Here is a 23731-nt window from a genome sequence, read left to right on the forward strand (position 1 = left end):
ATCGCACCATGAGCGTGGCAAGTAAGTCATGCTGTACATGACACGCGTGTCATGATATTCACATTAACTCCCGTTATTTATGTTCGTCACACAGTCATGTCGCGCACTACCAATTTTGGTGTATATCAAGCTAGCACAACTGCCGCCAGCGCACCATGAGCGTGGCACGTAAGTCGTGCTGTACATGACATGCGTGTCATGATTTTCATAATAACTCCTGTTATTTATGTTTGCCATACGCTCTTGTCAAGCCATACCAATTTTGGTATATATCAAATTAACGAAACGGCCGCAAGAGCACCAATACTGTGGCATAAATCATGCTGTACATGACATGCATGTCATGATTTTCATGTTATGACCAGTCATTTACGTTTGTCATACAGTCACATTACGCCATACCAATTTTGGTATACACCCATGTACGAAACGGCCAGGAGAGCACAAATTCATAGGCGGCTACATAGATAGATAGACAGATAGATACGCTCAAAGTCGCAGAAGTTCGCTAAGAAATGCTTCGCATTTAAAAAAAGCAAGATAGACGCAAACGCACAGGTCTTCATAGCTCGAAAAGTCACCGATGATCACGATACTCCCTCATGCGAATTCTGAGCGCAGCTTTGTGTTGAGGCAACGCGAACTGTGTTTGAATTTCTGGCTATCCGCGTTGGAACATTCGTTACATATTGCCACAGAAAACTGCCAGTGCTGGAGTGCTACGCGCCGCCACTCTGTGGATTGCAGGCGTCATCGGCATCCCCGTCACGACAAGCGAGACAGTAGCAGCACACCCACCAGCCCTGCATGCGCACGAGCTCCAACCGAAGGGCGAGCACGCATGACGGAGGAAGAAAGCGATGTTAGAGGCCAGTGGCTCGTGATATCGACAGAATCCACGTTCGCTGTCTTTCGTCCTCGTTTGCTCTATCGGTTACGCCGACTACGCCAACGGCGATGCCGAACAGCGCAGGAACAGACGCCTTAAGAGCTGCGCTCTAAAAGCGTGTATCGTAGAACGTCGTGGACTCGAATCGGCGTGCACAACTCAGTTTCACGATGATTTGGACACGCCTAATTCACTCCATATTCTTCATTAAATTTGTCTAACAATGTTCTTGCACAATTTCGCTTTCGCAATTTGTTTAGGAGCGCTAGATTTCACGAATGAACAGCGCGCACATAGCCTCAGCCGTGCGCCCGTCGCGCGGAAAGACTATATATGGCGGACGCCGCCGGAGCGAAGGCGTGGCGGTGACGTGAACAGCGTCATCGCCGCGCCGCGACGTCACTGCCCCGCCCATTCGCCAGACTCTCCCCATCGACGGCTCTGGACGTATTGAACCTCCCACGCCCTCCTCCGAAAGATTTCTGCAACTAACGTGGTTTTGCACTGCCTCTAGGATCGGAGGCATTGTAAGCTTTCTTCACTGCCTCAGGGATGGGTGCACCTTTAACCAAGCAATGATGACATGTGATGACGTGACAGTGAAATCATGATGACGTCACGATTATGGCGATCTGTGATGTCATGATGACGTCATAGGATGAGTTCGTCACGGGATAATTTTTTGCATCACTCGTGTTGACGCCGCCGACGGGGGACGCCGGCCAATTTTCGCGTTTGATGAAGCATCTGAGCATTTCGCCTTAAAATAAGTTTTACCTATCTACCTACTAAGCAGTGCACAGTGGCGCTATAAAGTTCAGGCTAGTCTTGCATGTATATGACATTGGTTGCTAGATCATGTGAAGGGTGCCTTGCAGTGTAGGTGCGTAGAGTAATGAGTGGTTCAGGGCCGCTGTGTCCCGAATTGTAGTTTCTCTTCCTATCGCCTGTGTATTGCGTCAGAGTTGGTGTAAAGCAAGGCCATAATGCAGAATCGCCTACATAACTTTCAAGTTCATCTGTAAATGTAGTGGTATATTTCATTTTACAGAATAAAGGTGCAAAGCTGGAGTAAAACAGACAATGAGATCAATTTTATTTTGAGCAAGCACACGCCTTCAAGCGCGTACATTGGTAGTTTGTACACTGGTCATGCCAATGCAAGACAAATTCGGTATGACAACCAAACAATGATGCGACAGCTGCAACAAAATGAACACGAGAAACATTCGAGAGATGCTACAAAGTCATTCAACAAACGCATGAAGTCAATCGACATGGAAGCCAGTCAACTTGTTATACTGAGCTGTACAACTAACTAAAAATGACGATCATGAAGCTATGACAAACGTGGCTCCTATAGAGTGGCACTGAAGATGAACAGATAGACAACATCAGCGCAGCAGCGTGATGAAGATATGCGCGCTATCTCTCACAACCAAATTTTCTTCCAGCTAAGTGAAAGGAACATGTTGAAACAAAAATTCCAGACTATTTTGCCTGCGGAGAAAAAGACGTACAAAACCAAATGCTGAAGAAAAAGTCCCGCCAGATTTTTTCAGTAATTTTTTTTAGATTTTACACAAAATTTAATTAAGTTTTCATGTATGCTCGCATTCCTTCATTCGCTATTCTCTAGGAGTAGTGGAAGGAACAGCGTACCATATGAAAAAATATCGTCACAAAAACACTTGGCTGTACCAAGCATTTCGTAATCACGAATTAAGAGATACAGATTAAGGTATACTGACGACTTGAAATATACCTGAAAGTGTGTGGCAGCACTGGTGGCGCCATCTTTTGATCTTAAGATGAACGATAACACATAAAATTATGTAGTAGGCTATAATATGGTCGGATTTGTTGCTATGAGCTGCTGCTTTAGGTCGTTGTGTTTTTATCACTAAATACAACACTAAGAGACATGTGATGATAGCAATGGTCACAAGAGAAAGGAAGAAAAGCAAAGTGGGCGCTTCAATTACGCACCACTTGTCATAGTATTCTGTTTACATCTCCTTCTCTCAGAAGTGGTTGCTTCCATCAGCACCGAATAATATTCATCAGACCTCGCTTTCTCAGAAGTGGTTGCTTCCATCAGCAGCGAATAATATTCGTCAGATCTCCCTTTCTAAGAAGTGGTTGCTTCCATCAGCACAGAATAATATTCATCAGCACGATCATCAAAAGCGAATGCAGTGATGAATTTCATTGCAGCAAGCAGACGCAGGTCAAGGTGGACATAGACACTGTCAAACCACACTTTGACGATGACGTAAAAGAAGCAATTCTCACACCCACGTATTTCCGATTGTCAGAGTATGGATGACCACTTTCTTTTACTGGCTGTTGTTCCTGAGCACCCACAAGGTGGAGACTAGCGTGGGAGTTGTCCTCAAGAAGAGCACACCAAAATACACAATTCATATTGTGTGCTTGAGTCGGTCCATGCTGACACAAAGGGCAGCTGGATGGACAGCGTGACTCGGCAAATTACCGTGTGGATCCCTTCGGAGGTCACGAGACGCGGGACAAGTCAGAGTATAGCGAAGAGTCGCGCTCGCTCTTGAACGAGGTGAGCCTGGTGACCGTGGCACGTCCTAGCAACCTCTCCTCTTGACTGTGGCGGTGATGATGGGAAATCCAGGGCACCGAAGGACCAGCCTGCGCAACCAGACAAACATAAGGTCAAATTTCTATTCATCGTCCAAAAATATATCAACACCCAAGCACTCCGCGTGAACAGGTGGCTGACAAGCGCAGCTGAAACATGCGGCCCCGGCCCAAGCCTTTCTAAGTTATTGGCTACGCATGTCCAGAATTCCTAATTGGTATTTGCCGTCTAGTTGTTCAATTCTTTAGTTCACGAGTGGTGACTATAGTGATGCTTGCCCAATTTCTTCTGCACATTTGTGCTAAGAGCTTTTGCGTACATAGGAGCGACGAATAGTGGTTTCGCCTAGCCGTAGACAGCTTTGCTGAAACACCAACCACGTTCATTCATCATAGTTCGTGGATACCTATTAGAGAACTACACGAACTACATGACCGTTACGTAATCCTTCTTCAGATTGTAAACGCGGACGCCGAATATATTTACCTCGTCCGGCTCGGGACGCCACACGTCCAGCAGCGTGGCATAGTCGTCGTCACTGGGCCGCTGAGCTGCCGCAGCCATGCGCTTCTTCTCGCATCCATAAGTCGGCGGAGGCGCCTTTTTCGGCGCCAGCAGCAACATGGCCGCCGCCGACCAGACGACCCACTGCACCGTTACGGCGGCTGCGGCCGCCGCCATTAGGCAGTCCCGGCTGGACGCATATGCGCGCACGAGGTCGTGCGCCAGCGGCGCTCCGGAGAGCGCTGCGAGCACGAGCAGGACTAGGAGTAGGCCGGCACCGGCACCGCGCCGCCGGTCCAGCGTTGCGGTACAGTACAGTACCGGTCCCGACAGGGCGACCGACGCCCCGTGAGCGACCAATAGTAGCAGAACTGTCGCAGGGTCTGTCAGCAACGATGGTGGCACCACGCCGGCAACATGGGCCTGAAAAAGAAACGAGATGGTTACTCATGGTGGAAGTTCTGTTTCGCAGCACGCGGACAAGGAAAGAAGAGGAGATGGTTACTCTCCAAGGAGTAAACCTCTTTCTAGCAATATCTTGAAAGAGTAAAGGAACTGTGGGGAGGAGAACGGCAGTGAAGTAGGCTGACCAGACAGGAGTCCTGTACGTCAGGGAAGCAATGAGCAATATAGAAAATATTCAATGAAGCGTAAGTCACTTTAGTAGCATGCGAGCAGATGAGAGAAGCACTGAAAATGATGCAAATGAAAATCGAAAGCGCCACACGAAAGAAGAACATAGATTGCAGCAAAATCAAAAATGCTAGCAGAACCTCCCTCCGATACTAGACCACATCATAATTGTAAGGACAACATAACAACTTCTCAAAGTGTAAGGGAAGCATTGAAACGTAAATTTCCTTTTAATTAAAATAGCACAGGTCTGCAACATCCCATACAATGGCGTCCGTCTCTCTATGTCCTATCTGCCTGTCTGTGTATCTGCCTTTTTTTCTACGTCTCTAGGTTAGTCACCGGCATCATTTGTGGCCATGCTCTGAGCGAGCAATATCCACTCTTGAGTAAAGGGAGACCATTGCATACGTCCATGAGTCTTTTAACCTCCTCATAAAAACCAGTTATTTTTTATCCATCAATGAGTTCCCAATGATTGGTGACCATCTTTGCAAGGAGTGCTCACAACCCAATGAGTGGTACGCACAAAATGTTGCAAGCGAACTCTTCTGTACGAATGCCACCGAGTGCACAACAACTACGTACCTTGTACAGCACGGAAGCAGCAGGGATTAGGAGTAGCCGCTGTAACGCGCAGAGTGCCAGGTAGAGGGCGAAGAGGAGAGAGAACGCGCGCTTGGAGTCCCAGGCCACGCTGGGATAGCGCAGTGCGCAGACCACAAGCGCCAGGACATAGTTGATAAACTCTACTGATGGCGGATCGGCGTCGGACGGAGACTCGGCCAGGTTTTCAGGGAAGAAAGCCGTCTGACGCTCGCGTGGTGACATCACCACGTCCAGCTCTGTCCGCCACACGTCACCTGCGTATCGTCAAGACAGCAACTTAGAAAGGAACTTTCACTGCTTCCACAAGTGCAGTTGTGGCTCGTTGATATAAGTAATGGGTATAAGAACAAGCAAATGTAAACTAAGCGCAATAAGGGCAGGGGAGAAAAGTGATTGAAACATTTATTCCTTAACAAAGCGTTTTACTGAAAACCTCAAAGTAAGAATCTATGAAACGAAAGATAACGAAAGTGACAGCAGTGAGAAGAGAGTATAAGGAAGGAAAGGACACGACACCCGGCTGTTTCCTGGGGCGGCAGTTCCGGCCTCTCCTCTTCTTTCCACGCGCGCGCAGAGCGAACCCTAGCTTCGCTTTCTCTTCGTTACAAAACTCACTTGATCCGTTATGCATTCGCCTAAGATGACTCTAATGCGAAAGCCACCATCTTCTTGGTTTTCTTTTCAGCCGATGCATCGATCCACATCTTTGACATACGTGCCTTGACGACACCTTTCAACTGGCCGATACGTATTGCGACATCATCTACGTCATTCACTAACTGAGGGAATGACGCCTGTCGCCTCTTTGATTTTGGTGCGCCATTCTGCCACTTGCGTGCCTTTCGCTACGCTACCTTGCTTGATTAGACATGTACTACAAGGGCGGCTTGAAACAAAATGAGAAGAAGCAGAGCATTCACTGGGATCAACTTGCTATGACAAATAACACTTTGCGTGACGACGCGCATCTCGGAAATTCAGTTTACGCTATGCAGTTTTCTGCCAAGAAACCTTAATGTGTTAATCAAACAGTATAATGGTACTTCGTTAAAGCCGACCATTGCCTTCAAAAGTCGCATAGTTTCTGTTTCACTTCACGGAGTCACATATGACGCACTAGGGGCTACTGAGAAATGGCGTCATTGGTAAATGAAAAAATTGCGCACGATTCCCGACTGGACGTAAAAATACGACGCCCGCCAGAGCGCTGTTATGTGATAACAGAAAAATCATTAACATAATAACTGTGTGCAAATAAAAAAAGCCTGCTTTTTACAAAGATATCAGGAACAAAAAAACTATATAGAAGTACAAAAAAGCAATGACAGACAGTATATGTAAAGTTACAGCGAAATGAAAAACAGAAAAGAGACAAGCACAGAACTTATATGTCACTAAATTCGCCATGCATTTTCTGTTTTCCTCACAAAATTTGTTATAGTGTATGAAAGCTTACCGGTAGGCCGCAGTCCGTAACCGATGCACGCAGCGTTCGCGATGAGCCGCGGCAACAGCAGGCACAGCGCCGATGCGGCGTGCAGTGCGGCCGCGGTCGGGGGACCGTGTCGCCAACAGAGCCTCGGCAGCGACGACGACCTCTTGACATCCTCCTCATCGTCGTGGTCGCCTTCGAGTCGCAGGCCGTCGTTGGCGAGGTTGCCGACGCGTACCAGCGCAGCGGCCGCCACGAACGGTAGCAGCAGCACGCCGACGCCCACCAGGGCGACGTAAGCGTGCAGCAGCTCGACAGGAGGAGACAGAGCCGCCAACTCCGGGAAGCGCCGCACGCTGTGGGCCACGGCAGCGGCACTCAAAGCCAGCGCAGCTACGCAATGCCATAGGGACCCGAGAGTGTTGAGCTGCCCGGGTCCTGCGGAAAGACTGGTGGTTAGACAGATGGTCTCCCATAACGACATTCATAGGCCCGCTACGAGGTCCATATATAGATACAAGGCACATGGGAAAGGAAAATGACAGGTGTAACCTTAAGGGGCAAGAAGAGAGCAGACTAAAGCAGAGAGCACCAACTCGCCCAACTGCCCCTGCTAGTTAAGAAGAGAGCAGATTGGGTCAGGGAGCAAACGGGTGTTAAGGACATCTTTCTAAAAAGACAGGGCATGCAAACACGGACACAAGAAAGAAGTCAGGACACTTCTTGTGTCCGTGTTTGCACGCCCTGTCTTTTTAGAATGAATACTTACCAACTAGCTCAGCTCTCTGTTATTCCAAGGACATCTTAGTGGAAAAGAAGAAGAAGAAATGGTATGGGCAGGCAATGTAGAGCGTAGCCGAGATAACCATTGGTCATTAATACCCTTGTTACACGGTATGCGAAACCGCGGTTGTACCAAACCGAGCTTGGCGACCTCGGTTTGGCAGTTAACCGAGAAAATGGCGACCTCCATGGAGGACGTATGCACACCGGCGAGCGTTCGTGAAAACGAATGAATTGGACTGCACGAACCACGGAAAGCCTGATTAGGCTTTCGGAAAACAATTTGCGTCATCTACGGAGCACCTCAAGAATGCGAAAGCGGACGCGGCAATAACAGCCGAGTTGAACGCCGGACTGCCGCCAGACGCGGAGCCATTCAGCGCCAAAGCAAGTCCGCTTTAACCGAGGACGCTTGTGCGCCGTGTAACATCGGCGAACCGTGGTTGGCGCTAACCGTGGTTCAACGCGGTTAACCGTGGTTGGTCGTAACTGCGGTTAACATGCCTGCGTAACAAGGGTATAAGAGTAACTGACTGGATTCCAAGAGGAGGCAAGCACGCGAAGGGGAGACAGAAAGTTAGGCAGGCAGATGAGATTAAGAAGTTTGCGGGGATAACGCGGCGGCAGCAAGCACATGATCGGATTGATTGACGAAACATGCGAAGACGTCTTTGCCCTGCAGAGGGCGTAAGTAATGCTGATGATGATGACATGGTACATATGCCTGGGTTTCCCAGCTAACACGGACAAAATCTTAGTAACTAAAAAGCCAGCGCCTATCCTTGAGGAAGATAAGGCGTCCAAACATGAATGCAGGAGAACACGACCGGATAACAGGTAAGGCGTGTAAACACGGACACTTGAGAAGAGGATCAGACGAAAGGTGTTGCCCAGTTCTCATCTCCTTGGTACGTGCTTGCAAAGCTCACCTTTTCCCACTATGAGTCCCTACCAAATGACTCAACTTTACTATATGGTACGCCATTCTAAATGCGAGAGCTCACTTTACATATCACAGATTTATACAAAATGTACTATATACATACAAGGACGCGGCGGTCATAGTGTTTCTTGGTGAAGTGTGACGGTTCGGTCAGCGTATATACCAATAATGGGTGTATCGTACAAGTACTTGTCTCAATTTCATCTTGTGATCTTGCGCGTGACTCGGCCGATGAACTCTGGTACGCACAGGGTAACCAAAGTCCCGTTGCTCTCCACTAACTACGTGTTCGCCTGTTGTACGCACATCATAGTGCGCCTGAAACATCAACTAGAGCAGAGTGGCTATACGGCGTTGCATACGTTAGGAGCCGCCACAGTCGCGCGCTGCCTCCAGCGCCAAAGCGCCGGCAGCAGATTGGCTCCGGGATCTATCTGGGGAGGAGGGTGGGGGAGGAGGGGAGCAGACGATTTCACAGGCGGCGGCAAGCCACTGCGCCGTGTTTTGGTGCTTCGCTTGAAGCGTTCTCTCCCGTTGCTTCCAAAAGACGTCAAATTGTTATCAGCTGTCAGAGAACGTAGCCTAGCGCATGTGCTACTTTTCGCCAGACCTCGTGTATCCTCAGGCGAACTTGAGAGGCCCGGCGACATAAAATCCATTATGAATGGCGCAGGGGAAGACAACCGAGGTGACGAGCCCGCTGAGCGAAACTGCGCACGTGTAACGCGGGCCGTCTCACTCACTAAACAATCACAGCTTATCACCAACGAGCTAACGCGGCAGCGAACTATTCTCTGTATTTTTCTGGCAGTTTTGAAACCGGTGCACATACCAGCAATTGCACGTTCTGTATGTCACGTCCTGTAACTCGTGTGTATCTCCTCAATTCATCTAGATGCTTCTAACTCAATTCATTTAGATTGATCTAGATGCTTCAGAGCTTCGCTAAAGTTTCGCTTCTGAAGGGGCTAGATGACGGGTTGGTCGCGTGTTCCGGCCATTTGTTCCGCCAAAGCTCCAACTATTCTGAATAGCTTGGCGACCTATTCACCGCTGCAGTATCCCCTAATCGAGCTCGTATAGCGAAGATGGGCGGATACGCGGGTGTTCGTGCAATAAAAAATTATTTATTCAGGCATTTTATACTGTTCTCGGTGGACGTGTGCAATGAAAACAATTGCTATATAACATTTTAGAATGTCTACCTGTTCAATTATAACGCACTGGATTGACGTGGGTAGATATAAGTAATTATATATGAAAGGGACAGTGGCGTCCGGTATCATATTAGTTCTAAATGGAAACCGGTAAAAACGCGTGCCCAGAGAATTCCGTAAGGGTTATTGCACCCAACAATGCAGCAATTATTCCTGGAGTTCGGTATTCCTACGAACAGCGGAACCGGCACAAAACGAACTGCCCGCGAAAATACCTCGCGCTGTCACAGCGGGAGCGTGAAGCGAGCAGGGGTGCAATCGCGGAGCGATGTTGTATGCTATATTATTCTTATCGTCCACCACCTGCGGCTGACTGATCGCGTTGATAACGCGGACGTACCGTCGCTCTGTCACTAGCCAAGCGCGAGAAGCACGAAAAGTGTAGTCATCGTAAAAGGCATAGTTCCTCGACTTCACCCCATTGCGAGCGCGTCAGAGCATCCCGCCAAATCTGCGCTTCTTGCCGCTAGGGACGCCAAGCGGAGTTACGTCTGCACGGAGCTATACGGGGCTATACATCAGTGGAAATTCTTATTACTAGGATATGCCGCACATATCTAGAATGGCGACTTTTTTGGCGAAATTCGTAAAAAAGTGGCGACTTTTGGCGACTTTCTGCTTGTCGTTTGGCGACATTTACTCGAAAGTCAGTGGCAACCCTGGTTCTGGCAATCTACACCACACAATCTCTCTTTTTATTCGTTCGATGTTTACTCCGCAGCTCCACCTGCCATGAAGTAAAGCCCCGGTTCCGTTTTATGTAGTATTCGTGTCACATCGGCACTGCTATAGCATCGACCCAAAAAAGTCATCACCGCATCTTCAATCTCTACACACCGGTTCCTTCGAGGTATTTGCCTTTAATGGTTCCAATAGAGCCAGCAGATTTCGTCAGTAATTGGCTTTGTCTATAAATGGCCGTTGAGGGTGAGTTAAGCGACTGCACACAGACGTACTACATTGTATGGCCTAATGACTCTTATAATAGTTTATTCTCTCTACAGTCAGGAACAGCGCCTGTGGCCCCGGTACTCTGATTCAAACTGGTAGCTGTTCACGCTGACGACCGCTAACAAAGACATGGTCATTCTCCACGTTCGATATAAAGCTATTGTGTCCGCGAGTACGAGTGCGTAGACCAAATACGTGATGGGAGATCTCATTTTTCTTGCCCCACAACAGCTGCGATAATATCGGACAAAGGAAAGTTGGTGGGAGCGGAGCGCACTACTTTAAACCGGAAGTAAACACACTTAGCCGGAAGTCGATGGTGCTGGCGCCACGCGTTTTCTTAGTCCTATCTTCTATGCATCCAGAGATTTCCTTTTTTTTTCAACGATAGTTCGGTGCATGAAGTGAATTAACAAGCGGCGCGGGAAATTGGGCCAGTCGATTACAAATCCCCGCGATCGCGATGTATTGTATGAGTAAAGCTGAATGTATTCAGACCAGGAAGCCTGAACTTTAAGCTCTGTATATAATCAGGCGACAATGTACACGCGACAGTAAACCACACCAGTTCAAGCGGCCTAGAATGAAAGGAACGGCAGACAGATTAATGATCGTTGTGGAATCGTAAAGTGTATGCTCTGATTTTCTTATCAACGAGGATGCAGTCTACCACATAGACGACATTGCGGAAGGGAATTAGATAAAGTACTTTACGGTCGCTGTAACTCCGCTTCGGCAATGCATCCGTACCGTTACAAGATAATATCTAGGTGTATTCGGAATACGAGCAACCATTCAAGTATCAAAAGAACAAGCTCGTGTTTACACTTCAAACACCATCGGGCATTGATCCCATATCGGCCTGCAGCCAGACACACCAGCAAAGACCTGACATCAGTGCAGTTTACGCTAGCTTGAACTTACATAGCTAAAGTTCACTGCTCGGCTTGATCCCAACATTATGAAGAAACGAAGCGCAGCTAACTCGCCAAAGCCTACACTTCGCAATTAGATTATTGAGGTGATACCGTTGAAATGATGTTCACAAGAAATGCGTCTGTAACCACAATACCAACATTTCACGTACTCCAAACTTTCATGTACCTACAGCGTTATGGTTCCAATAATTGCCGTAGGACAACTAGCCCAAGAAATCCGCATTCGAGGATGGGTAATTCACTGCTGACTCTCTTTAAAGCGCTCTATACTCTAACACTTTGTGCACTCCGTACGACATTTCACGTTGTATTTATTACAAGTACTGTGACCAAACTGATGCATGCTGTGTTGAAATTGTTATCAGGTTACTTGTGATTCACGGTGACATTTTCTGCTTGCAAAGGCTTCCGTGATTGCCGCTCGAAGCGAGTTAACCTCCAACCTGCAGCACAAGACTTTTGTTTCTTCAATTCAGGGTCGACTCAGACCACAGATCTAATCAGCATGGGATAGGTGTTGGTTGGGGACAGTTCACAAATCTCCCCGGAATTGTAAGGTAGGCTAGGTTCTTGTAAAATGAAGCGAATAGTCTCCGCTGTTAGCCATTGTGACCGACCGCATCAACAAATCTGACGGTGATTATGATAATTCTGATGGGGACATCAGATAGTTTCCGCGATTACTCCTGCTAGCGGACAGCGGGACGCCGGCGAGACCCGGGCTAGAATTCTTACTTCAAATCCAATTCTACTATCTATACCTTCTCTTGTATCCAAGGTACTTTGTTGTATTTGGTGGCATGAGTCGAGGAGAGTCAAGTAATCAAATTTCGAGTGAAAAGAAATAACCGGTACTCACTACTCTTGCTTTCGGCAAACTTCTACAATCTTCGACCAGCCGTTACAAACGGCTCTGGGAGCCCACTTGTGTCACATGATAAAAAATTTAAACAGAATTTTGATGACGTGGTGGCACTCTTAGCAGTAATTACACCTCATCACACGCACTGAAGCGGGTTTACTTCAGAAATAACACTCTGGTAACTCCTGCTTGCCGATTTGTGATACCGGAGTGCGCTCCGTTAACGAGCACTCGGAGGCGTTGAAGCCTTAACTTCAAACGGTGCCGGGAAGTCGGATCACTAGGCTTTGCACGAGCACAATATTTTGTCCGTTGGGAAGTGTTGCAGTTGTAAAACGCTTCGCACAAGATAATATCTGGGGTTTTACGTCCCAAAACCACGATATGATTATGAGAGACGCCGTAGTGGAGGGCTCCGGAAATTTCGACCATCTGGTGTTCTTTAACGTGCACCTAAATCTAAGTACACGGGCCTCTACCATTTCGCCTCCATCGAAATGCGACCGCCGCGGCCGGGATCGAACCCGCGACCTTCGGGTCAGCAGCCGAGCACCATAACCGCTATACCACCGCGGCGGATGCTTCGCACAAGATAGCGTAATTTCCACGTGACGTCGTATTTTCGTTTTTCTTATTGGGCGTGTTTCAAGAGGACATGTTTCAGTCGGAGATTCATGCAAAGCGTGTTAGATACCGCCATAGCGTTCACAATTATTTAAGGCTTCCAAAAAACTATTAAATGCGTTCAAAACAGGGTTCTGTGCAGTTCATTTGGATATTATTACTGCCAAGTTTAGCATGACGTGCGCTAAAGTCTTTTAACCGTCGCTTAATCTACTGTGTGTTGTAAAGCACTGCCTGTAAACATCTGCCCAATTCGCCGCGGCCATGCCATCTCCTCACGGCTCTATATAAACCAAAGCCAAGCGACCGACACGGCTGCTCCAAATGGGTGCCGCAAAAGAGTCCTGGTCTATCTCAGAACGACGCGCCGGGTCATATCACGCGCCCATCTCCGCGCGCGAGAGCGCAGAACACCCACGGGAAAAAGAAACATCGGCACTCACCGTTTTTCAGCTGCCGCTGGTGCCGCCGACCGGCTGCCTCGACGCACATGTCGACAATGCCCCGAAGCACCCCACGCACGCCGGCGTCTGCTTCCTCGGTCAGTGGCAACCACGGACGAGGGAAAGGGAGGTAAAAGGACAGCGGCGCTCCCCAGCGGAGCACCCAGAGAAGCTCGAACGAAGGCCCGACGTTTGAAGACCGGCTTGGCCATGTTTTTCAGTGAAAACTTGGATGGCTTACGTGAAAGCAGCTCATATTAAACACGGAACATGCAATAGCAATTTTTCTGATCTTTTCTCTTCTGTCCATGTCTACACGCCAACTTTTATGATGTCCTATACCCAATCCAATAAAACCTAGTCTCATAAAGTGTGTTGCTGGGCTAGTTGGTGCATGATGAAATTCAAGAGAGCGGTGCGCCAGAAGGCTAGGAAGAGATAAGAGGCAAGATTAAGCACACATTACTAAATGGTTAATTTCTGGAACAATGGCTATATATACCCAGGGGCGATACCAAAAGCGATACCTCGCCCCCCCCCCCACCCCCCGAAAGAAAAGAAGCAAATTCGTGGCTCTGCAACACACTCGAGAGTTTACTTACGTAACTGACGTCACAGAATTCTATAAAAATAGGCCTCAGTCTACGCTGAAAATGGTGTCATGAGTGCACGACTTCAGTGCGCTTGTTCTTGTCGCCTCGTCTCTTCCTTGTCTTTTGGCGCGCTGATGTCCCGAATTTACTCATACTAAACTTCACCCACCCCGAATGTTAGTGTTCCCAAACTTAGCTGACACGACTAATTGACCGGATGTAATGACGCATTTTCTAAAGCATGTCAAGACACATCATGACACCAGAGAAACGCAGGACTAAGGTCATGGCCTATGCCTCATGATGCAACTGCGAAAACTTCCTGCGTGTGAGAGTAAAATACGTTATCATATAATGGTTTTGCATGTACTCGTGTATCACCATGACTCTGTCGAGATGTATGTATGTATGTATGTATGTATGTATGTATGTATGTATGTATGTATGTATGTATGTATGTATGTATGTATGTATGTATGTATGTATGTATGTATGTATGTATGTATGTATGTATGTATGTATGTATGTATGTATGTATGTATGTATGTATGTATGTATGTATGTATGTATGTATGTTCCAGATACCGATCTGTGGGTGTCTCTGAGAGCCAAATGTACTGCGAAGCATTAATCAGCAGTACATAAAGGTACCGCAGCGAGCTAACAGCTTAGAAGTTACTATTGCCTCTAAACACTCGTAATCCAAACAGCGATTTCCTGGTCCTTTCTTATACAAAGCAAGGCGTGTAACGAGTAAGTTTAGGAAAACTGTTTACCACAGGACAAGAGAGACAGTGTACTGACTCCGGGAAAAGGTGTGAGTGAATGCTGGAAGAGAGTGGGAATAAGAGGCCAACTTCTAGAGATGAGTACCCATATAAATGAGCGCCTAATCGTGGTACCTGACTGTCAATTAGAAATGCCAGTCGGCGCTAGACGTCGAACCCAGTATACCTTCCGCAATTAAGGCGTGTTGCCGGAATGCACCGATAAAAAAACCCCTAGCTTGCCCCTCCAGGTACCATAGAGAGGGAGGAGAGAAGGAAAACATAAACAAAATAACACGAATGACACACACTTTTTGTGCGCGTGCTCAAAAACATCTGCACAAAAATTACTTTACATGGCCTGCAGGACAGGAATATCAAGGAGAGCTGAAGATCGCGCCCGGGCCCAGGGGCTCGTGCACGCCAAATCATGCACCCGCCCACCTTAATTCCTTTGTTTCATAATAATGTTCTCACTCATTTACGTGGCCTAATTGAGTCCTGTATTGCACAGGAAACAATAAATTTCTTAGTGCGACGCTGTCAGGATGGTGTTATGGTCAGAGCACGTCCAGGAGCTCAAGTCACGTCTCGCGTCAAATGCCAAATACAAATTAGGTTTCTTAGCACCGTTGACTGGTCCACCGTGTGCGGTCTCCATGATTACAGGAGGGGAACTGAAGTTCTACTAATGACCGTTATTAGCGAAACGGATGCGTCAATGGCCGTTTTAGCGAGACGGTCGGTAGTGTATCTTGCCCCCCCCCCCCCCGCCATCCCCCACTCCCCCCCCTTTTTTTTAGAACTGACGAACACAGCTACACTGACGTTTTCAATAACCTGTTCATTATTACCTACAATGATGCTCTCCAGGAGCCTAGGGAAGCGCTGAACAACCCTAATGTCTAATTAACCTCCTCGCCTCTACTTTCTTCCATCTCTCTTGCTCTTTCTTCCATTTCGTTAGACAATTTCTCCGAATTCATAATCTCTTAGCGTATGCAGGGGAAACGGACAAGCAGGAAGCACATAAGGGTATGCTTCCAGCGTCACCTGAATCCATAGCTAAACCTATCTATCTATCTATCTATCTATCTATCTATCTATCTATCTATCTATCTATCTATCTATCTATCTATCTATCTATCTATCTATCTATCTATCTATCTATCTATCTATCTATCTATCTATCTATCTATCTATCTATCTATCTATCTATCTATCTATCTATCTATCTATCTATCTATCTATCTATCTATCTATCTATCTATCTATCTATCTATCTATCTATCTATGTCTGTCTCAATGACAGATGACGTGTAGAGTGATGTCATAGCTCGCATTCACAGTTGCATAGTGAATGCTTTAGTTCCTGATTGTGCCCTTCATAAGGAAGCTATAAGTCGTGCGCCTAAAATTCCGTACCAAAAGTTACAGCTACGGGGTAGGAGATCAGTCGGAATTCATTTTCAGCGTCAAGACAACTTAAACTACCCACAATTCTTCCAAAACAAGCGTTCTTGCATTCCCTTTCCACAAAATGAGACCTTCGCGACCAGGAATCGAACCCCCGACGTCCTCGTGGCTCAGCAGCTCAAAAACCACAGCCGCACGAGCCGCCGCAGCGGGTGCTCAAAACAGGAACGAAGTTTCGCCTTTCTCTTTTTAGCTTCTTCTTTGTTAGTGCTTCTTCGCACCGCATCACCGCATTGCGGAAACAACGTTCACCGCGCAGGTGTGCAGTTAGCACCCAGCGCTCTCGGAGGAAAGGCCCTGATTAGCATTCACGCCGATGTAACGTTTCGCATCTACGTCGGCGTTATCGCGAACAAGATAATAAGTTGAACGCGTTGGCGATATTACGCATTAAGCGGACATCTGCTGATGAATTATTAGCGCTCAGGCCTCTCGCGGCGATACGCCAGGACTTCTGCTGGAATTCTAATTGAGCGCTCTCTCTCTTAAGTGCTCGCCGTAAACAGGAATACTGCGAGTTCTAGGATATGTCGCGTGGACGGTCAGGGGTGGGGGAGAAGCCAAGAGCAAGAAAACACGGCGCACTGTCTGGCGTGTGGCAGTCGCGTGTGCGCCAGAAGAGATAGGAAGGGTGGGGGGCAAGGTGATGGGGGGTTTGAGAGGGGGGCACACCATCTGCGCCGACGCGCGGCAGCTGGCACACGCCGCCACCAGCTGTAGTGGGGCCACGTCCTTGGGGGGCACCAGGTGGCCACCGCAGCCGCCGCCACGCGCCTTCGCTCCGTGAGCGGAATGACCGAGGTGCTCCCCCCCCCCTCCGCCCTTTTCAGGGATGGAGGGGGGTGTTCACCGTTTCTTGGGCAGCCGGAGGGGGGTCTCCTAAGCCCCCGCAGGTCGCTACAGAAGGGCGTTTCTGCTTTGAAGAAAGCAGGGCGAGCTCCTTTTTTGAGACGTTTGCGCACATGCGGCGGCCCGTCGCGAAGCGCGGAGGCCGCGGCTTCAACAGTCCTTAGAAAGCAGCTTTACTTTCCTCCTCTGACGTACGCCGCATTTGACGTAAAGATGTAAGAGAGAAAGAGAGGGAGAGTGGTGTATGGGGTCATGGCTCCGGTCGTCATCCCCGTAAGGCACGCTGGTGCGCCAGACTTTCGGCATTTTCCATGTTTTGAATTATACGTGCACGCTTAAAAAGCCGGTTTCACCTGCGGTCCGTTATTTTTTATGACGACAATCTTGAGGGCTTGATTACGACTTACTACATTCTACCTTTAGACAAGAGTGACTGAAGATCACCAGCGGTGGCCCTCATTCTGCCCTGGATACAACAGGCTGTTGAGGACCGTTGCTCTACAGTGACTAGTTAACTGCTCTTTGTCGCCCACGATAAGACAGAATTGCAGGTGACTTTCTCAACAAACAAACCACACAGCTTTCTAGGCAGTGTGTTCCGGCTAACTTTGGCCAAGCTAACTGGAGAAAAGGTGCTACGAGGTTGTGACTACCGGTGTCTTAGTAGTGGTAACCTATGACATGCCGGTTAATTTCATTGTTGCCAAATGCTTTGGTAATTACAGAAATTTAACTGTCCAAAAAAGCAGTTATTTGTATATTTGCCGAAATCGGGAGGCCATATTGAACATTGGTTTCTAAATACACCATGCCAAAAACATTGCGGCTGGCAACAACACATCCCTAGTTACGTTTTCTGCGTTTCAAACTTGCGGTGTTAAAGGCAATGTTTCAGTGACTCTCTACTGTATGACACCGACTCAATGCTCACAACTAGTTTTGTTGTGATTTCCATTTCCTATTCAAGTACGGCGGCACAAGACGGCCCTCGCCGAGGGATGACATCACATGCACGTGTACCCATATCCTGGTCATGTTTGCAGAAACATTTTAATGCGAGAGGATTACTTGGCTTATTGTATGACCCAGTTGTCATCAGAAAGCAGTGGCAGAAATGCGGCACACAAACTGCATCATCTGCGAGGTAGTGCGCGTATTTGTTTGAAAACCGAACATTGACCCTCACTGTTTATGAGAAGTTTTCCAATAAAATATTATGGAGTTAGGATGAAGTGTGAATCTCTGAAGCGTGCCATGTTGTAGGTTGAACAGTATTCTAGTGTCACAGTCGGATATTGCGCTGATGTCGGCAGCAATACTTCTTATGCATGGGCACCTCACTGATGGAATTTTACGCAGCCCCTCGAAGGGAAGGCAGTGGAATTTAGTGAGCGATGTCAGAGGTCCTTCCATATTTGTACCCGTTCTTGACAATCAGCGAAATACTTGACGTAACTGCTCTAATGACCTGGCAACCGCACTAAAATATTTTTATGTCTCTTTCCGAACAAGTAAATTACATATTTCTACTTATCTCACTAGCGGAGTGTTGCTGGAGACTTCTGACTAAGACATCCGTAATTTTCTAGCCTGATGGTCTCGCTTTCAAACCATCCGTTGTTAAGTGCCTACTGCTCGCACTTCGTATAACTTTGATAAAACCGTAAATTTGTCACCTAAAGGAGTGACACGACTTACGTCTTAAGTTACCTTAGTTTGTGCCCCTGATATTAGAGACACGTTTCACCAAGAATACTCTACAGACTTGTCTTCACTGTTTGGTTTGCATCTGAAGGTGGCCGTACACGCAAAACCCTCTAGCCTTCGATGGGCATTTGTTGCGTTGCAAAAGCTGACGGGGTGTTCAAAACACGATTGGGAAAGTCGCATTGCAATGACACCTTCGCTATGCGTCGATGCTGCTATAATCTATAGGCCTATGTGTTGATTAAAACAAGCGCATTGTCAGTGACTGAGAAAACGCAAGGCTTCGTTTGTGCAGCTGAGATGTTATGGCCGAGGTTTGGTGTGTGTCGTGGATTGAAAATTATCATCATCATGAACCGGCACGGGCTCATTCACCGCCCAAGCAATCTACAGATGATTAACAAGAGAAGCCGAAACGTGCGTCCCCTACTCGGGGCTTCCCGCCCGTGTGTTCCCTCTTTAATTTTAGTGAAGACATCGCAGCTGAAGGCGACAAAGACACTGCTGAGCTTTTTAAGAGAAACGGACTTGGATAAGCGGCTGTGACAGTAATGTCGCGTACCACGCAAGAGTGACTGTGACTGACTCTGTGTGTGTGCGGTGTCATGTGCTATCTTTCTCTCTCCCTCCTCCTCATCTGTATATCTCCCCCACCCTGTTTCCATGTGTAGGGTAGCAAACCGGTTTTCCTAAACTGGTTAACCTCCCTGCCTTTCCTTCTCTATTTCTTCTCTTCTCTTATGGTGAATTCCATCGGCAGATTCGGAGCACTTCCGGTAGCAGTTTTTCTGCTCCATTCGGAGCAAGTTTGTTCCATTGGGGGATTGAGAGTGCTCCCTGTATGTTTCATTGGCTGATCTGGAGCAGCTCCGATGCCAGATTCACTCCGCGGAGCAGGGGTGCTATCGCGGAACGATTCTAATTTTTATTCCAATGCTTTTCGTGCTTTTCGCGCTTGGCCAGTGGTCAGAACGACAGTCCGTCCGCGTTATCAACGCGATCAGCCAGCCGTGAGTGGTGGATGATAAGAATAGCATAGAATATGGCATGGAATCGGGAATAGCATCGTTCCGCGATTGCACCCCAGCTCTCTCTACTCCGCGAAAAGCGGCGGATTCGACCGGAAGTCGCAAGCTCCCCGCGCGTGCGCAGAGCGTGGCGTACCGCGTGCGCGACGCAGTTCGCTGTCCGACCGCACATGTTCTATAGTGCCTAGAATATACTTACTAGTGTGCCGACCGCCCAGCGTTTCCAATGGGAGACGCTGGCACCGACGGTGATGCCTTCCACCGGACGCCACCAGACGGCGACACTCTTAGGGACCATGCTAACCGAGCTGACCGAGCGGCGCATCAAGCCAAGCGCGCGCGTTGCACGCGCGTCGCTAAGTTGCGCTTCGGATTCCCGTTCCACGGCCACTACCTGTTTTTTTTTTGTTTTGTTTATGTAGCGGCCGTGCCCGTTCGTAAGCGCAGTCGGTTGTGATCACGGAGAAATATTCCGTTGCTGTAAACTTGTGGGGCGTTGTCGCTTTCGAGCCAGTAGCTGGTGTCTCCGCATGACATTGCTAGGTTTCTTTTCTGTGCGCACGCTTCGCACTTGTTTCTGTTCACAGAACCGCGATGCGGTCGCAGAAAACGAGGCGTAAAGACAGCACCTGTTTTGTCTCATATTGTACGAGTGGCTACGCCTCAAACAACGAGCGGGTCTCATTATTCAGCGCTCCTGTGGACACAGAAATTTAATTAAGTTTAGCCGAGTGGGAGAATAATATAAAGAGCACAAATCGAAGACAAACTCCGGCGGCTGTCGTTTGTGAGAAACACTTCAATAATTGCTACACTGAGCGTCGTTAGGTGATTACACAGATAATTAGTAAAATATGTGTCGTTGGATGATTTAATAGATAATTAGTAAAATATGTGTCGTTAGCTGATTAAATGGATAATTAGTAAAATATGTGTCCTTAGGTAAACAAACAGATCATTAGTAAATGTATGGTAATTAGCTACAAATTGCCGTCAATTTAGCATTTGTGGTCATGTGTCGCATATAATAGTATTTTTCGAAGAAACAGCCGGTATTGCGCAGCGTATTAATGATAACTGTGCGTACGAACGCTTGTTAGTGCCACGAAATCACATTCCTTCGATTACGCTTTGCACCCCAATCAACGTTCCGCAGCGCAAAACTGGCTGAGACAGCCCGTCGGCATCTCTCAGGCGCGCGCGTCGGCTAGAGACGCCGCTCGGCATAGCATGGTCCCTACGGCTATCGCCGTCTGGTGGCCGCCGGTGGAAGGCATCATTCTCCGTGCCACCGCGACGCCCGCGGTCGGCACACTAGTAAGTATATTCTAGGCACTATACATGTTCTCTCCGCTCGCGCCCGTGGAGACTACAGTGTAGTGGAGACGAAAACGACGCGAAACGCGAGGAATGCTGGGCTCTTGCGAAGCTGATGTGCGCTAGCGCCCCCTAACATTTGCTCTGGCGAGGGCGCTTGTGTTCCATTGGCAGATTTCTTTCGGTTGCTCTCCGCCGGAGTGGAGTGCTCCGGCGCAGAGTTCGTCGGTCACTCCGAATCCGCCAATGGAATTCACCATTAGTGGAGCAGTGTGGTGAGTAGTGGGATTTGCCCAGCTTCTGTGGCACATACGGGCTGTAGGAGTTTTGGAGGGAAAAAGATAGAAGGCGGGAGAAGGACTACAAAGAAAGAGAGAAAGGAAGGAATAGAAGAGTTAGAAAGAGAGAAGAAGGACAGAAAAATATAGAAAGACAGAGAAACAAACAGACATAGAGAGGAAGAGGTAGAAAGACACAGACGAAAAAAAAAACGAGTTAAAAAAAATAGAACAAGCATGGCCATGAATATTACAGTACAGCAAGGAGTGAGAAAAAGACAGGTGAGAGGGTAAAAGCCGAGCCAGCAGCAAGAGCAAACTAGATTCCCACTAGCACTGCTATTGCAGCCTTGTGGCACCTAATGTAAGCTGCGCTATTTTTTTGTTTCGTTGTATTTATTTGCATAAAAGAGGGCAGTTGGCAAAGCCATAGAGAAAACGTCAACTAAAACGATAAGAATGAGCAGGATTCTAAAATACTGGTATTCATACAATTGCGGTTAACGCCTCGCGAAAACATTGATTATTTACCGATTGTCGTGTCAGAGGAACTGTGGCTATGGCAGAAGAAGTACGGCTATGTCAGAGGAAGTGTGTCTCTATCACCCAATTGATGGCTGTTCATAAAGCTATCCGCAGCGCTCCTGTATCTTGGCAACCTTTCAAGGAAAGAAGTCATGCCTTGTACTCTCTGTGTCGGTTCAGTGGTAAGTGCTGTCTGTGCAAAGGTTTCTATTCTAAATATGCTGTGGCGAGCGTGTCATAAGACATTTTCATAACTGAATGCTTCTTCCAAGGTAAGATGAATTGACATCGGAACCGGATTTATAGAACAACCTCTTCAGAGCAAGTAAGGAGAAGGTATTGGTTTTAGTTGTCAGCGCTGAAACGTTTAATACGAAAGTATTTCAAAGAAAAATATTTATTCGCTTAAATGTTCAGTGAACTCCGGATGATTAACTTAGCAGCAACGTGATGTCGTGCTATATTCATGCATTATAGTAATTGGTCGCACATTTCTCCGTATACAAGACGACCTCATGGCTTCATCGTTTGGAAATAGTCCATGCATTCCTTTTGTGGCCGCCCTGTTCCATTTGGGTACTTAAACCTGAGTTCTCGCCAATTGGTAGAACCTGTAATTTAATGAATGAGTTGAAAAAAAAAACACACATGAACACTAAACAAGAAAATATACACGGCAAACTAAATTATATACCCACTAAAGGCATTTACGCGATATCGTTATAGAGCCCGCGTCGCAGAAATTCCGGTGTCAGTGTCGGCGTCGTTGGTTGTGTGCGAAAAATCATCATTGTCCGTGACCGAAAAATGGCCATGGATGCAAATAATGGAAAAATTATGTACCCCTGATGGATTCGAACCCAGGCCTTCAGGGAGACAAGCAGGTGTTCTACCACAGATGCACTGAAAGTAACTTTTATGCTTCAGAAACATTCGCGTCCTGTGCACAAGCGTCGCAGTACGAGATACAACATCTCAGTAAAACGTGGCACAAACGTACATTGCCATGGGGCGTCACACCATGTGAACTGCGTAACGAGTTGGTGGTTTGAAGCCGGTCATCCATTACAACAGGCACACACATTACTGCGCGTATTCCCTTACGAACACGTAGCAGGTGCATCAGATTCCGTGCGAACGCAGATGCCAAAGTCGCTGCATATCTTTCCTTGAAAAAGGAATATCAGTTATTTCTGACAGATACCTTCATTTCACTCCGTGCGGCGCCTTCACACTGGTTTCGCTAGCTCCTTAGAACGCTTCGTTCTGCAGATTCAGAGACAGAACAGAACTTTATTTTCGCATAGGGCGGGGCATTTTAAATGGTCGGGGCCACTATTCCAGGGTTCCCTGGCCCTTGCCATCATCTCTGCCTGTTGGACCAGCCAAAGCTGATCCTCAAAAGTCGAGCTGGACAGCAGTGTCCCCTGCGTTGTTCATATTGTGGCGTTCTTCATTATCTAGCGTACACTTCCACGTAACGTGAAACAGAGTTGGTGTGGTGCCGCACTACGGACATATATCTCTGTATGCTGTGGGGTAGAATACACGTAGCCTGTGTAAGTTGGTGTATGCATCTGTCTGTAGTCTGCGTAGCGCCATATATTCAATATGAGGTTCTTATGTGGTTCTGGATACATTTTGCCATTATCCCTGCAATATTGTAGAAATGCAGCAAAATTAGTTTAAATGCCCAAAAAGAACATGCCTTGGTAACGTTAGGAACATGATATAAGTGATGAAAATAAA

The 23731-nt window shown here is 47.6% G+C and overlaps 1 protein-coding gene across 1 annotated transcript; it reads right to left on the bottom strand.

The window, feature by feature from the left end:
• Nucleotides 1–2403: 2403 nt before the first annotated feature.
• Nucleotides 2404–13551, bottom strand: LOC119377752 (protein tincar). The gene is made up of 5 exons (XM_037647092.2): nt 13443–13551; nt 6706–7119; nt 5229–5503; nt 3990–4430; nt 2404–3553 (listed from the first exon to the last, which is right to left on the bottom strand). Exons 1-5 carry the CDS (start codon nt 13489–13491, stop codon nt 3407–3409), a joined length of 1326 nt encoding a protein of 441 aa, XP_037503020.1. The 5' UTR covers nt 13492–13551; the 3' UTR covers nt 2404–3406.
• Between the last annotated feature and the right edge of the window lie 10180 nt (nt 13552–23731).

Source organism: Rhipicephalus sanguineus, unplaced genomic scaffold, assembly GCF_013339695.2.
Source record: "Rhipicephalus sanguineus isolate Rsan-2018 unplaced genomic scaffold, BIME_Rsan_1.4 Seq563, whole genome shotgun sequence".
In the NCBI taxonomy this organism is placed as follows: domain Eukaryota; kingdom Metazoa; phylum Arthropoda; class Arachnida; order Ixodida; family Ixodidae; genus Rhipicephalus; species Rhipicephalus sanguineus.